The sequence below is a fragment of the Phaenicophaeus curvirostris genome, chromosome 3, assembly GCF_032191515.1.
Source record: "Phaenicophaeus curvirostris isolate KB17595 chromosome 3, BPBGC_Pcur_1.0, whole genome shotgun sequence".
In the NCBI taxonomy this organism is placed as follows: Eukaryota; Metazoa; Chordata; class Aves; order Cuculiformes; family Cuculidae; genus Phaenicophaeus; species Phaenicophaeus curvirostris.
The window spans coordinates 61668452-61684868 of record NC_091394.1 but is presented as its reverse complement, the minus strand read 5'-3'; the positions used below and the strand labels follow the sequence as shown (position 1 = coordinate 61684868).

The following is a 16417-nucleotide window of genomic DNA, read 5'->3' as shown; positions in this document are numbered from 1 at the left end:
TCTTGTCCTGTCCCCTGACACTTGGGAGAAGAGGCCAGCACCTTGCTCTCCACAACCTCCTTTCAGGTTGTTGTAGAGAGCAATGAGGTCTCCCCTCAGCCTCCTCTTCTCCAGGCTAAACAACCCCAGTTCCCTCAGCCGCTCCTCGCAGGACTTGTAAATGACGAGCCCTCGATAACCGAACCGGCCACAGGAAGATGCGGGGCCGCCAGCGGGACCCGCGCCGCCCTGCCCGGAGGATGCTCAGGGGTTAAGCGCCGCGGGGGCGGAGGCAGCCCCGGTTCCTGCGGGTCCGGCGGAGGCGCTGTCGCCTCCCGGGAGCCGGCGGGATGTCGCAGGGGCCGGCGGGCTCCGCACTCCTCACCGAGCTGCCCGACCACTCTCCGCGGGTGCGCAGCGCCGTGGCCGAGCTGCGGCGGCGGGCGGAGGCCGAGCCCGGGCAGCGCTGGACGCGGCCGCTCTCCGACTCCTTCTTGGTGAGGTTCCTGCGCGCCCGCGACTTCCAGCTGGACCTGGCTTGGAGGGTAAGGGGGACGGCGAGGAGCGGGGGGGCCGGGGGACCCTCGCTGCTGGGCTCGGAGGGTCGCGGGGGGCTGGTCTCGCGTGTCTGCAGCCTGGAGCCGGGGATCGGCACGTGTTTGTGCGGTCAGACGAGGGGGCATCAAGGTTACGGTGAGTGTGGAACGGTCAAATAACGTCACATAGAATCATAGAATTACCAGGTTGGAAAAGACCTCTCACATCATCGAGTCCAATCGTTCCTATCAACCACTAAACCATGTCCCTGAGCATCTCGTCTACCCGTCTGTTAGACACCTCCAGGGAAGGTGACTCAACCACCCCCCTGGGCAGCCCATTCCAGTGCCCAATGAACCTTTCTGTGAAAAATTTTTTCCTGGTGTCGAGGAGGTTGTGGTACATGTGCTAAGGTCAGAACTCTGAAGAAACATCCTTTAAAGAACATCCAGTGCTGGTTAATATCCATATTAATGATATAGACTGTGAGACTGAGTGCACCCTCAGCAAGTTTGCAGGTGAGGCAAACGGGGTGGTGCGGCTGCTAAACCAGAAAGACGGGATGTCATCCAGAGGGACCTGGACAGGCTGGAGAAGTGGGCCTCTGAGAAACTCATGAGGTTCAACAAAGTAGAGTGCAAGGTCCTACATCAGGTTTGGGCAAGCCATGGTTTCAATCCAGGCTGGGAGACAAAGTCGTTGACAGCTGCCCTGCAGAGAAGGACTTGGGTGTGCTGATTGATTAGAAGCTTGACATGAGTTCGCAGTGTGCGCTTGCAGCCCAGAAAGCCAGTTGTATCATGGGCTGCATCAAAAGAAGCGTGGCCAGCAGGTTGAGGGAGGTGATTATGCTCCTCTATTCTTCTCTTGTGAGACCTTATCTGGAGTTCTGTGTCCAGTTCTGGAATCCTCAACATAAAAGGATATGGAGCTGTTGGAACGGGTCTAGAGGAGGGCTGCAAAGATGATCCGAGGGCTGGCGCACCTCTCATATGAGGACAGTCTGAGAGAGTTGGGCTTGTTCAGCTTGGAGAAGAGAAGGCTCTGAGGAGACCTTATAACGACCTTCCAGTACCTGAAGGGAGCCTACAGGAAAGCTGGGGAGAGACTGTTTACAAAGGCTTGTAGTGATAGGACACTAGTGGTGGGGCAATGGCTACAAACTGTAGAGGGGCAAATTTAGACTAGACATAAGGAGGAATTTCTTCATGATGAGGGTGGTGAGGCACTGGAACAGGTTGCCTAGTGAAGCTATGGCTGCCCAGGTTGGACGGGGTCTTGGGCAGCCTGGTCTAGCAGGAGGTGTCCCTGCCCATGGCACAGGGGTTGAAACTAGATGATCTTTAAGGTCCCTTCCAACCCAAATCATTCCATGATTCTATGATTCTTGTCATGCTCATCAGGCTCAGGTGACTTGTAACGAGTAGTGATAGAAGTTTCACTACAGTTTTAAAATGACTCTGATATAAAGCTGTGAGTGAAAACATCTTTTCTCTTGGAATTTAGTCATTTGCAACACTCCTTTCAGGATATGGTAAGTTTTGGTACTTTCCTGGCTGTTTATGTGGCTCTTCACCACACAGACAGTGCATGTGTATTTTTAATATCCAAAGGTACAAATTGTTATTAATTGTTTCTTTTTTTACAGAAAGATTGACAACCACTAACCCTTCTGAACAGAAAGTATTTCCAAATCCTCCCAGGGCAAAAGCATTTATTCACATGTGCCAACTGGAAACTGCGTTGCAGTGGGTTTTGATGTTGATGACATAGCATTGCCTAATAGAACTTACCTTGTAGTTTCTGACTTCTGTGTACTGTCAGCATCACAGCTTTAAACATTTCTTCTTCAGCAGAGGAACTAGAAAGTCAAGTCAGATTCCTTTGGCTATTTATGGATCTTACTTTTGCTTGAAGTTTGTGAGATTTTATCAGAGCTGTGCATTAACACTTGTAGGAACATGCTTTTTTTTCTTTCCCAAGAAAAGCCATTTTGTTTTCCTATATTCCTTGGTTCCGAAAAGTAGGACTTCATGAAGACAATATACACTTCTATATATCCACTCCTATTTGCACTGTGATTGGTTGTTACTGGTTATCCTGTAGACAGGACAGTGACACTTCAGAATTCGGCCCATTCATTTCTGTCCTTTCTTGTGATTAATTGTGAGATATGTTGTAGGTAGGACTAATCTTCCAGAGTGTGGAATCCAGGCTAGGTTTAGAGATGGAGTCTATGAAGAAGTGAATTTCCTATACATTTCTTGAGAATCAGTCCTTTAGGGCCGAGGACCTGCTTTGGAAAAATTAAGTCTTTTTAGAATTCCTGGGTTTCCACAGGCTGCTAAGTTTCTAAATTTCTTGTCTGGAGCTGTATTTAAACTATCTGTTTTTAATCTTTGCATCTATAATTTCAGGTATCCAAATGCTGTAGCTACCTGTACTTAATCTTCTGTATATCAGCTGACACTGATTTCTGGGTTACTTCTCTTCTGGCATGGGAAGAAGATAATAAGGGGGAGAGTGGGGAGGGCAGAGGCTTTAATTAGTTTGGGTTTTGTTTTTAAGGAATATGTTTATCTGCATTTGGTATATTAAGGCAATAGAGAATTATTGTGCAAAAAGCTGTGGTGGTCATAAGACGTATGTTCGTCTAAGCCAAGTCTGACTTCAGAGGTTATGTTAGTACTTCATTCTAGACAGAGCCCAGCTACTATTAATCCAGATAGTGGCTGTCCCCTCCTGTCCTGGTTTCACATTGCATTTCCAATTGGAGTTCAGGCTGATACAGTCCCTTTTTGTCCACCGGGCTCTTGTGCATTACTTGCAGAGCAGCTAAGACATAAGCAAATTTTGTGATGCTGTCAGTGCTTATAACCAAAGATTGTCAAGCGTCTTTCTTAGTATGGGCTTAAACTTAAGCCTTAGATACGAATCAAGAGTCTGGCAACTGACCAGACTATTAATTGATGCATTCCTAGTTAATATTTGACACAGATTTATCTGTTTATCAATATTTGGAAATTTCTTCGGGAAGAATAATCAGGTAGATTGTGGCAAGATGTTCCATTTCTCAATCTTTTATGATAAATCATACCCGCAATCTTTTACATTTTCCCAATGGCAATTCCAGACTTGCTTTCAAGTCCTTCTGTATCGATATATGTAATGCTAGAAGAAAATCCATCACTGAAACAGGTAGCTGGAATTAATGGCATGAGGTTTAACAAGGCCAAATGTTGGGTCCTGCACTTAGGGCACAACAACCCTGCACAGCGCTACACACTAGAAGACTGGCTAGAAAGCTGGCTGGAGTAGAAGGACCTGGGGGTGTTGGTTGACAGCCAACTGAACATGAGCCAGCAGTGTGCCCAGGTGGCCACGAAGGCCAATGGCATCTTGGCTTGTATCAGCAGATCCAGGGAGATTATTCTCCCTCTGTACTCAGCACTGGTGAGACCGCTCCTTGAATCCTGTGTTCAGTTCTGGGCCCCTCACCACACGAAGGATGTTGAGGCTCTGGAGCGAGTCCACAGAAGAGCAACAAAGCTGGTGAGGGGGCTGGAGAACAGGCCTTATGAGGAACGGTTGAGAGAGCTGGGGTTGTTTAGCCTGGAGAAGAGGAGGCTGAGGGGAGACCTCATTGCTCTCTATAACTACCTGAAAGGAGGTTGTGGAGAGGAGGGAGCTGGCCTCTTCTCCCAAGTGACAGGGGACAGGGGAAATGGCCTCAAGCTCTGCCAGGGGAGGTTTAGGCTGGACATCAGAAAAAAAATTTTCACGGAAAGAGTAATTGGGCACTGGAACAGGCTGCCCAGGGAGTTGGTGGTTGAGTCACCTTCCCTGGAGGTGTTTAAAAGATGGGTGGATGAGGTGCTGAGGGGCATGGTTTAGTGTTTGATAGGAATGCTTGGACTTGATGATCCAGTGGGTCCTTTCTAGCCTAGTGATTCTATGATTCTATAATTGTATAATTGAAGAACTTGAAGAGCTAGAATTGTCTGTGTTTTATAAAGCAAATGATTATTCAGCTAAGCCTAGTAACAGACAATTCTCAAGTTAGAAGAGATTTCTTTTTCTGCGTTTTGAATCACAGGAAGGATTAAACTTGACGCAGTGTCTTATCTTAGAAAGCGGCTAGAGGTGTATGTGTGAACCTGAACCACTTAAGTACAGGCTCCAGAAGGAGAGGTGAAGTTAAGCATATAGCTTCCTCAAAAGGATTCCAAATTCATGAGTGTTATTAGTAAGAAAGTATTAAGTTGATCTACCTGAAATACTGGTGGAGACTTGTCTCTAGAAATGAGGAAGAAGTCTTTTGAGAGACTAACAATAACTGTCAAACAACACAGCAAACCTTCAACAGGCAAATGAGAATTTTTTTTGTTCTATCAGACTTCTAGGCAATACTTACCCACCTATGAAAAATGAACACCGTGTTCACTCAGTGTTATATCATTACAGCATCTTCTGTGGCCTTGTAATCCCTGTTAGAGATAACAGGCATGGATGAGATGCTAATGCTGCAAAAGATTTCAATCTGTGTATGCATTTGCACCTGAGCTGAGCATGATGTTTGTTCATTAATTTGTGCAGATACACCTGCCTACTATATATGCAGTAAAATGAGAGGCAGGTTTATATATCCCTTTGTTTAATGTACCAGGTATGTGCATATGTTTGATTTAATTGTTGTGATCAAAACCAGTCATTCAGATTCAGTAATGATATGTGAAATCTGGAGGACTATCATCTCCTTTCCTCCATAAGTCTTTTTATCTAGTGCATTTTATCATGCCCTTGCATTACATCCACCAATACGTATAAGACATTCTCAGTGACTTGGCATACTGTCTTTTTTAAAGATTTTAAATCTTCAAGTTCAGTAAAAACACAACATTGAAACTCCACAAATCTTTGTGCTTCTCCTCAATCAAAGAATTCTGTTAAAAGACAGGAATTCATGATATAGAAAACTTCCTGGTAGGAATGGCTTGAGGTTTTGCCCAAGTCTCCTATAGAAGAGATTCATGGCTGTTGACTTTTGCTATGCTTGTTTGTGTGAAGAAGCTTTAAATATTGTTGTAGCTTAGCAAGTTTAGATCCAGGAAGAAGGTGGTGATCTGCTCTATTTATGAGGGTTTCGAACTTTTTTTTTTTTCTCTCCTTCAGATAGATGTAACTGTAGTGGTTAGCTAACATAAACGGGATTATAGGGGAAGAATAACTGCATTAGGAGAGAACTGTTTAAAATTCAGGTACCATATTTGAAAGTATTACTGCGTTTTCACTTTGTTCTATTTTTAATCCAATAGAGTCATGGAAGGGCTCAAAACTGCCAGCAGTGCAGCACTGTGTTTAACACAAATACTCATGCTAACTCATGCTAAGGGGCATGGTTAAGTGTTTGATAGGAATGGTTGGACTCGATGATCCGGTGGGTCTCTTCCAACCTGGTTATTCTATGATTCTATGCCAGGGGATGTTTTCATAACATACCACTTAGACTGTAGTATGCATTATAGATTATGGCACTCAAAACTGTCTAAATAGCTAGATTCCTTTTAGCAGTTCTGGTTGATACAAAGATATCTAGCCAGACTTTGTCTTTGCACTGCATTTGCTCTGCAAATACACTGCTGAATCTCAGGCATTATGTCTGAGTATCTTCACATCATTCAAATATAAATACTAAGTTTAAATCAGTTACTTGGCTGCTTTTCTTCCATCAGTATAGAGGGATTCCTCAAAAAGAATGGAGGAACCCCTGTTAGGTTCTCTAGGCTGACTGTTGAGGAAACACAAGTCAGTCAACCGATCTTCTCTGTTTGCTAAGTCAACTGTCTCAACTTAGGCATTTGCCAGTCTTCTTACCTAGCAAAGAGGTAATGCTTGTGGAATTGGAAAAGTTCTGTGTCGATATATAATTATCATAAATTCTTTGTGCATACCATGTGTTTTAATTCTGTGTGTAGCTATACACACATATATTAAAAAAATATTAAATATATATGGACAAAGAAATGTGTTTGTATATGTATATACACATATATGTTTATATTCCAAAATCTGAGCTGTTGGTTTCTCCTCCAAAGACTGCCAATGGAAAACATTTTTTTCTTGAACATTATGTGTGTTGGTACAACTGCTGAGAAAGTAGAGATTTAATTCCATCTAGCATCCTTGTTAATATGAATATGTTCTGTTAATATGAATAATATGAATAAATAGTTAATCAATAGAAAATAATAAATTTACACATATAAATACATTGGTTTCTGTAACAAACACATTGCCTTCTAGTTATTTTAATTCTAAGTGAAGTACTAAGTTCACTTTTCTTTGTTTTGTAGCACAGGAATCTTGGATTAATCAGTAACTTTATAATCTACTTTGTTCAGGAATCTGGAACTATCCCCAACAGACCTCAAGGAAAAAACCCTCTTAATTAAAGCTCAACTCCAGACACTGTTCTTTTTCATTGAACTTTTCCCATTTATCAAGTTATCTTGCATGTATTTTCAGATGCTGAGCTAATGCTAAGTAGGTTATTCAGTTTGTAAACATGGATAATTATACATTGAGATGTTTTCCTTGTGTTATAAGTACATGAGCTTTTTTCTATAGTAGGTAATGAATGCTCCTGTTTTTCCTGATATTTAATATCTTCATCTTCTGTATCCAGATTGATTAATATCTGTATTATATTTATATTTTTCCTTGTTGTCTTTAGTAAAAGAAAATCGTATTTTTAAAATGTCGTGTGTTTTTCTGTGTTTAACAATGTGAAACTAGAAATTTTCAAAATAAAGTAAAACTCTAAGTATGCACTGCCAGTTTTTTAATTCCATTATACATTTCTGGATTACTCATGTAAGAAGCTGTGTGTAACTTGAGTATGTCCAGCTGCTAAGAAAGGGATTGTTTCCATAGGTAAAAATTTACAGAATATGTCCCAAAAGTTCCTGAAGGTACTGTGGAAGATTATCTAAAGCTAACATTTACTTCAGCTCTAAATCATTCCAGGTAATTAAATTAGGTTTGCAAAATCTAAGAACCCCCATGTTTTGTGGCTTTCTGACCAAGGGAAGTATGTTTGGAGCTTAGCCGTGTTCTGTGTCTAAAAGATGTACCACTTGTCCATGTCATGGGAGGTGTACAAAGTATTCCAACCATATATTTACTCCTTAATGACCCACCAGTAGGTACATTATGTCTTCTGTAAGGATCTTGAGTGTGTGACAAGCTGCTAATTCACTTTCTCCCAAGGTTCAATCCTTGTTGTTTCCAACTTGGAAATGTAAATATTTATGAAAATTAAACTAACTGTACTGACAAGATAAGATAATTTAAGATATTGAATGAATGTATTGGTTATTTTCTCATCTTGGATTTGATAGGCAGCCCATCAAAGAATGTTGAAAATATTTATTCAATTGTTAATTAGGTTCATTAAGTTGTGGTACAACAGATTTTTGAAGGAAAGGAAGGAATTATAATGCTAAAGCTGTTTGCATTGCTGTTTTGAGGGTGTTTGTGTGTTTTGCTGGTGCTTAGGTGTCTGTATTGGAAAAAACAAGGAAAAGAATGTAACGTGTTGACAGAACTGTCTGGTTGGCACAAAACAGTTGCGATTGCTCAATCAGTGCATTTTGTAGAGTCAAGCACTAACAGAGTGGAATAACTGAAGTACCTCATCAGGCCTATCCTTGCAATCATAGTGAATTTCTGTTTCGCAAATTAACTTACTTTTCCCTACTCCCTCCTGCATAGCCTTTTTTTGTTTGATTGATTTTAAGTTAGTCTACTAGAACTGATTTAATGCAGTTAAAAGGGTTCTAGTAAAATTTTCCTAATGGTTAAATGTTTCTTTCTTTGGTATGTGGTTTAGGATGAGGCTTTTATCAACTTTCTCTTTGCCTAGTCAAATGGGATTCTAGCGTGGCAGATGAACTTTTTTTATTTTTGTACTTATAAATACGTATTTATAGGTAAAATCTCCATGAAGGATGTATAGATATCACCTGTTTGTAAGTAAATTCTGCTGACAAGCAGTAATGCCTTATAAATGATTTCCTCCTGACTATTCTTTTTGAGACCTTGAAAATAATTCAGGACCGTCATCTGAGCAGAAAAGCCTCAAGCTGAAGAAAAAGTATATATTTTATGTACAGGGTAAATACAGGAAAGAGAAGGCTAAGAAATAAAACCTATTACCTAACATAAGTGTGCTATGAGGTACAGGATCGTGAGTCTCCAGTCTCCCTCTAAGAGTCTGTAGGTAAGCATCAGCATAGCTTATGCTGTGATGTTCCAGAAGATTAATTCATTATCCACTGAAGTTTGTTCTGACCATTCTTTCTATGAAAACAGCAAAGAAAATGGTACCTATGTAATGCAAGAATATTGTAATTTATTTAAGGTGATATTTTATTAGTTGGAGCTGGCAGTCTAACACTTCTGTTGTGAATTATGGAGTAATTGAGAAATGAATAAAAAATTTCTGTCGTTATAAATTAACAGAAATAAAAAACTGTTGGTTGATGCTGTTATTGTGGTAAGCACATTTAATTTGTGAAACTGCTGAGGATTCGGTTTTCTTTTTTCTGAAATATAGTAACAATTTAAAAGACTGACCTGTGCATGCTACCTTTAAAATTTAAACCTACATTTCAGTTTGTGAAATGAGGTATTGAAAAATTCTAATGCTCTTAGCTTCTCTGGAGGTTCCAAGTTAGAGGTCTAAGCTGTAGATATTCAGGTAATTTTAATAGAAAATCTAAATTACTTGCCAGAGCTATCCCTCTACCCTCCAAACTCAGTGCTAGAGAACTTCATGTGAGTGATACAGAAGAGACAGAATTTAGTTGAAGAATTGAGAGGAAGCTTTTTGGTAGATAGTCTTGCATAGCTTCCCACTTACCTATGCAAAATATCTTAAATAAATTTTAGTTGCACGGCATAGAAGTTCATTTTCTCCACTACTGCTTAATCAACATTAAAGGAGAAAAAGTAATTAGACTTGGAAATTAAAACTACTGCATCACAAACTTAATTTTTCATGATCCATCTCTAAGATGACCTTTCATGGTATCATCTGTAATTCCTCTATGTGACTGTTACCTCAGAAAGGAATGCCTTTAATTGACTTTTCCTTAGAGTTAGACCATGGCCTTGTAACACACAGACATTCCTGTGTCTTATACATACAAGTTTATGATACAGGAATTACAGCCTTAGGAACCAGGGTGATCATGTCCCCAACAATGGACAGAATCCCTGTTTTAGCAAAGCAAGTTCTCATTATTTCCACTCAGGAGGAGGGAAACCTTCTAATGGGTAATGGATCCACTACATTGTTATATTTTGCCGTTTCAGAGTGGTAGAAGAGACTTTGAACGCGTTCCTTGGATATGCTGATGGTCATATCTGTTTCAAATAGTTAACTGAAATTATTAATGACTGTGTACAAAATGGGCGAATACTTTGTGGGGGTGGGTGGCTAGGGAGATGAAGGGAAATGTACCTCTGTAAAATTCTGCAGGTCCAAATTCAACACGTCCTGGATTAGTCTGGTACAATTTCAAACTGAATAAACCTAGAAATAACCTGAATAAACAAACTGGAGTTAGATGTATTTCACATGGAAACTACAGGCTTTTTCTACCTATTCCAATTTTCTCTTCTGATAGAAAATGACAACTGCAGGCCATTAACAATTTGGCAGAATTCTAAATTTATCATAGTAACTCATTTCTTTGATACAGTATAGCAACATTCTGATTCTAGGACTGGTTTGCTTAAAATATACTATTAAATGACAGCTGATTTAATTAATGTAATTACTCTCACTATAACCAGATGTTGAAAACATATTTTTAATTTTGCTTTCCATGTAATACTTAATGCTTATCTGACATACACATTAATTTTTTCCAGTTATTGAAGAATTACCAGAAATGGAGAATTGAATGTCCAGAAATAAGTGCAGACTTACAACCATCTTCTGTTCTTGGTCTTTTGCATGCTGGCTACCATGGAGTCCTGAGATCAAGGGACCCACATGGAAGTAGAGTTCTAATATATAGAATTGGTGAGTGACAACATTGCTTGGACCTGTTTCACACCCAAATCTGGTTCTGATGTTTTTGTTTTGGTTTGTATTTTTTCAGTGTTTTCTTTTGTTTCATGGGGTTCTTTAATTATCACAACTTCAGCAGCAAAATAAAAGTGATTTTTTGAGTATAACACTAGGAGTTGATAAAATTAGATAACATTGAATGTCTTAACTAGATAGGTAACGTATTTATGTTCCCGGTGTTCCATTTACATTGGTATAAAGATGAGTTTACTGAGCTCTAACGGATATATAATTTGACTGGTATGGCTAAAGCTGTACAATCCTTTATGAAGAACTTATTTTCTTTTTAGTGGAATTCTTCTCTGCAGCAAAAGAAGTCTTAATGTTAAAAATCTAAAACTTGTAATAATTTATGGTAATTTGGGTTTGAATGTCCCAACAATTATTTGTTTCTATGCAAATTTTCAGAGCCATGTGCTATGACTTTGGTACTTGTGCACATGCACAGAGGGGGGAGAGAACAGAAAAAAAGATGCACACCTAGTCACGTACCAACATTCAGTTTAGATGTGGATGAGAAGTTCATTGGGTTTTCACTGTTTACATGTTGCCAAAGAGACCCATCTAACAACACTCTGAGAGTCCTTTGTTTATTTGATGCACTCCCAAAAAAAGATGTAGTTAAATGACCACATATTACTACATTTCTTTGTGCTTGTTTTGGTCAGAGACATTATTTTTGCCAACATTCAAAGAACTGTTTTTTTATCAGCTGGTCTAGTATAAAGTTGTGCTCTCTGAAGCTTCATATATGGTTAAAGCTCATCACATGCCGTTCCTTGCTCAGGCCTCAGAAAAGCAAGTGAGGTTCACTGAGGTTCACTGAATCTTTGCAGAATTACTGTACTGAAGAAAATTCTTATTAATTGATTGGATTGATAATCTGTAATTTCTGCTAGCATGACTGTTACTAAATTAAGCTGTACCTGTCAAAACCTTGTACTGGAGGCTATGAATATATGTGGAACATACTACATTAGATGGCATCTACAACCATCTACCATTAGGTGGTAACATCTTTTAAAAAGAGTTTAAAAGATGAGTGACAGAACAGACACACGAGATAACTTCTGTACTGTTAAATCTATTTATTTCAGGACCTCTGATACTGCTGGTTACTTCTTGTTCCTGAGGAGCACATTAGAAGCAGTAGCAAGTAGGATAACAGGTGTTTGTGGTATCCTTATAGTAATGAGGTGTAATTTATTTACTCTTCAGGACAGTGGGATCCCAAGTTATTTACAGCATACGATGTGTTTCGTGTAAGTCTCATCACATCTGAACTGATTGTAAAGGAGATTGAGACACAACGAAATGGAGTCAAGGCTATATTTGATCTTCAAGGGTGGCTATTTGCTCATGCATTTCAGATTAGTCCAGCAGTGGCCAAGAAAATTGCAGCTGTGCTCACAGTGAGTATACTACTTTATGCTGCTTCTTTGCTATAACTCACATCTTTTCATCTGCTGGTAAATGTTTCACCTATGGTAATCTTTCCTTCCTTAGACCTTGTTAGAGTCTATGCAGCTTGAAAGAACAAAATCTTAAATCCATTAAAAGTCAAATAGCTCAGGCACAAATTGTGCTTAATTTGACTTAAACTGCTCCTGTATCGTAGTAAATGTCCTTTATGCTCTGATGTTTTATAAGAACTCCACAGCCTGTTACAACACAAGAATTTAATGAGTGTAAGAGCAGATGAAGCCCAATTTTGTAAGGATCTGTTAGTTCTCCCATTTCATCGCCTCTCTTCCATTCTTTTGTGCATTAACTCAAAATTAAAAGCTTTATTTTTCCTTTTATTGTCTTTAAGACTTGTTCCATTCTGTCAAATCTGGGTGAAATTTGCCAATGGATTTGAGAAAGGAAAGAAAAGGAATGAAAAGAATAAAAGCGAGAGAGAGAATTGACGGGCAAGCTAGTGTGTAGTCCTGCAACACCATTTTCCTTCAGAAGTTAGTTTGAAAATCAGTGATAATGAAATGGTTAGCCTGTGATGTGCAATAAGCCAGGGAAATAATCTCTTGCTCTGATTGGTAGTGCTCATATCTGAGGTTCAGTCAAAGCTTAGTCGTTGAATTAATATCATATGTGCTCTAACCTAGGGACTAAATAGGTTTCACTTACTTGTCCTTAGCAACAGAATCTTTCCAGTAGTGTTTTCTTTTTCTTACACTGTTTTTCTCGTATCTTTACAGGATTCCTTTCCACTAAAAGTTCGAGGTATCCACTTGATTAATGAGCCTTTATTCTTCCACCCAGTCTTCGCTCTAATTAAGCCTTTTCTCACTGAAAAAATAAAGCAACGGGTGAGTGCACACCAATATTTCTTTCTACCACAAACCCCTTACATGACACTTTGTAACACTTCCCTTAGTATCTGGTACTCCTGAGTACTGAAGAGCATAAATAATTTCTGTGTGTTAGTGCTGTATAGGCCTCCTGAATCTATTTGTAAAGCATTTGCAATTATTAATAGTATAAGTTGCAAGTAGTTGCTGTTATCACCACTTTAAAGATAAAAAACCCACTGTGACAGAGGTTAAATAGTTTGCTTGAGGTCACACAGCAATTATTCTGCAGAACTAGGAAGAGATAGGTCCTGGATCTCCCAGCACTCTGCCTGTAAATGACAATGAGAAATCACCATTGAACAGTGATGTTATGCTCAAAGTTGTGCAGAATTAGTAGAAGACTTGTTCGTAAAGAGCTTCCTACACTTATTTAGTGAAACCAGGCTGGTGGCTTCAGCTCTTGAACTTAGTTTCTTTGCTGCCTGTTTTCACTCAGTAATCTAGCATTCACGGGCAAGTAAATGATTTTCCTATTTTGTTCTAGGTGTATATGCATGGAAATAACTACATGCAGAGTCTGACCGAACACTTCCCGGTCAGCATTCTCCCACAGGAATATGGGGGGGAAGAAGTCTCCATCGAAGAGCTGGCCAAGGAATGGACTGACTTTATAATGGCATCTGCAGATTATCTTAAGAGCGTTTCTCTAGTTGCCCAAGAATAACGTTATTGCAGTATTGTATCAACTCTTGAACACTGGAAGTAGAAATCATTTTAATATGAAATTTTTCATGTAAACTTGAAATAACTATACATGAAACTGGTATGTCTCTACAGGGCACTGAGTATTATATTGACTGCGCTTCTATACTAACTGGGGTCTATCAGTATGTATGTCTCAGGAGATTAATGAATGCTACATATTTGCAATACTGTTTGTAATTGATTAACTTGTATGCCAAAAAGCTGAACGCTGTCTTGGATATCAGAGATTGATGCTGCTCTTGTTAAGTCATTGGATACAACTCATCTGTAATAGTGCAGTCCAGAACTTTATGCTTAGCTCTTGTATCTTGGCTTGTAAAGATAACAAGATGCAAAAAACCAGAATGTGAATGGAGTAGACTAGTTTGTTGCAGAAGTGTGACTACAGGATTAATTTACAAGGAGTGAGAAGTGGCTTCTTTTTGGATTGATTCTCAGGGAAAAAGGCTGGTTTGTTAGTTTAAGTGAAATTGAAAATTAATCAGCAATAATGAGACATTTGAGTTAATCTTTGGACTGCTTTTGCAGCTTCCCTTTCTGTGCTAATTAACACAGTAGTCTTCCAGAGGGAGACAGGAAAAACACCATGTACCTATTCTTCAAAGAACAGTATGAATCAGGAAGAGGAACTAGTAAGAGAGTCAAAACAACCTTGAAAATTCTGTTCTTCTTTCTTTAAAGAGATACTGTTTATGAACAACCTATAAGCAATTCAGATTGAGATCACCTTTAATTCCTGCTGTCGAGCACCATAGAGGTCAAGAGCTCTTAGCTGTTTGCAGTATCTGTTTGTTTTGGAGGGTGAGGTAGATATCCTTTGTGGATCTGAGCTTTAGAAACATCTATTTTGTGTCTTAAGGGTTCTTTATGGTCATTTTGGACCTTAGCATATTAGATGCTGGGTATCTTAATTTTACTTTCAGAAAATAATTGGAAACTTCCCAGTCTATGTCTTCTGTTGGGTGTAGAAAGAAATTATTTTTAATTTTCATTAAGCCCTCTTCTTTATTTCTGCAGGTGTAATGAAAAAAATCTATCTATGCTTACTGAAAACATTATCTTTTTAAAAGGACGTTATTCAGATATGAACACTGCATGTGTAGAAGCTATTACTCACATTACACAGCAGTATCATCCTGCAATCCTCAATATTTAATAATCTAAAACATTATTTTACTTAGCTTTTTGTTAAAATCTCTGTTAGTACAATCGCTGCTAGAGTTTATTCACCCAATTTTTAACTCTGTTTTGTAATAAGCCAGGAAGCCTTTGCATATACATTATGTATTTAAGCATTCCATGCGAATCTTCATATAAATGAATCCATAAAAAATGCTTTGTTTCTCAGGTAGCTGCTAGCTTCAGTTATTTTGGAATCTTTAGTACATTGAAATGTTATAATAATAGATGCTTAGGGGAGATTAGATCAGAAATGTCCTTTTTTAGATGATCATTAATATTGCATTATTGCAAAAGCCATTGGAAGCTATTCTCCATTAGCAAGAGGAATACCTGTGAAAAGCCCATAGAGTACTTGCTGGTTGTAATTTCTTCTGCTGTGGCAAGGTCAGTGTCAGATACAAAATTCTTTCAAAACTGACAAGGGCTTTTTAAATTTTTTTTTTCCAATTCCCTCATTTCTTCAAGTGCATTTTTCAATCTTCTCTTTCAGATGATCTTTGATACTGAGCCTCAATTTAAAGAAACATTTTCCAGATGCATTTTCATATATTCATGTATTTTATCTATCTATCTTTTTTCTCAGATTGAACTATTTTGTGATGTAAGAGCTCCTTAAATAGAGTTCAGTGAAATTAAAATTCTTCTTTATAAGAAAATAAACTAGGTAGTCAGGCATCTGGCAGTTCTTCAGGTGTGTAACTCAAGTTCCAAATCATTTACGAACTTTAGAACAGAAGTTCATTGCTCCTTCAATTTTAGTCCTTGTATGCAAAGCACATAAATGAACGAATTGTGTTTCAGTGATCAGGAAAATTTAAACTTTTCCTGCGAAACTAGTCTCCAGTCATTGGTGGTTTATAGAATCATAGAATCAGAGAATAGTTTGGGTTGGAAGGGACCCACCTGCCATGGACAGGGAATCATCACACTAAACCAGGCTGCCCAGGTCCCCATCCTTGACGTGAACACCTCCAAGGATGGGGCATCCACAACTACCCTGGGCAACCTGTGCCAGTGCCTCACCACCCTCAGGGTGAAGGAATTCTTCTTTATGTCTAGTTTAAGCAGACATATAGGAGAGACTTCATTTGATTGCATATGTAGGTGCACATGGATGAAATTTTGCTGATATTTTTAATCTTCATGTGGACTACAATAGCTGAATGAACATAAAGTCCTAAATGTCTTAAATATCCTGAATCTATTATTAGATGGTAACATGTTTGCATAACAGAACACTTACAGCACTGAGCGCAGGTATTTTATCATGAAATGTTAATTATTTTATAATGTTTACATGCTATAGAAAAGGTAGGAAATCTACATAATGGACAATTGCTGGTAATAAGGACACTGGATAATGCATAGTGAATGGCAGAAGTATCGGTATGATGAGGTGGATGGCAGCTTTGAGGTGTAGAGTCAACAAAACACCAAAGTAAAAATCTCTAAGTGCATTTGAATATCAAGAGTGCCTCTAAAAAAAAAGAAAGCTGCTTTTAAAGGATGCAAATATGAT

The 16417-nt window shown here is 38.9% G+C and overlaps 1 protein-coding gene across 2 annotated transcripts; it reads left to right on the top strand.

Moving 5' to 3' along the window:
- Positions 1-320: 320 nt before the first annotated feature.
- On the top strand, positions 321-15812 carry TTPA (alpha tocopherol transfer protein). Of its 2 annotated transcripts, none has more exons than XM_069854160.1 (5): positions 321-476; positions 10456-10609; positions 11876-12069; positions 12856-12966; positions 13496-15812. In XM_069854160.1, the coding sequence occupies exons 1-5, from the start codon at positions 330-332 to the stop codon at positions 13673-13675; spliced, it is 786 nt and encodes a 261-aa protein (XP_069710261.1). In that variant the 5' UTR covers positions 321-329; the 3' UTR covers positions 13676-15812. The 2 variants fall into 2 exon arrangements, with proteins under 2 accessions (XP_069710261.1, XP_069710260.1); XM_069854159.1 differs by having other exon boundaries at positions 321-524.
- The last annotated feature ends 605 nt before the right edge of the window (positions 15813-16417 follow it).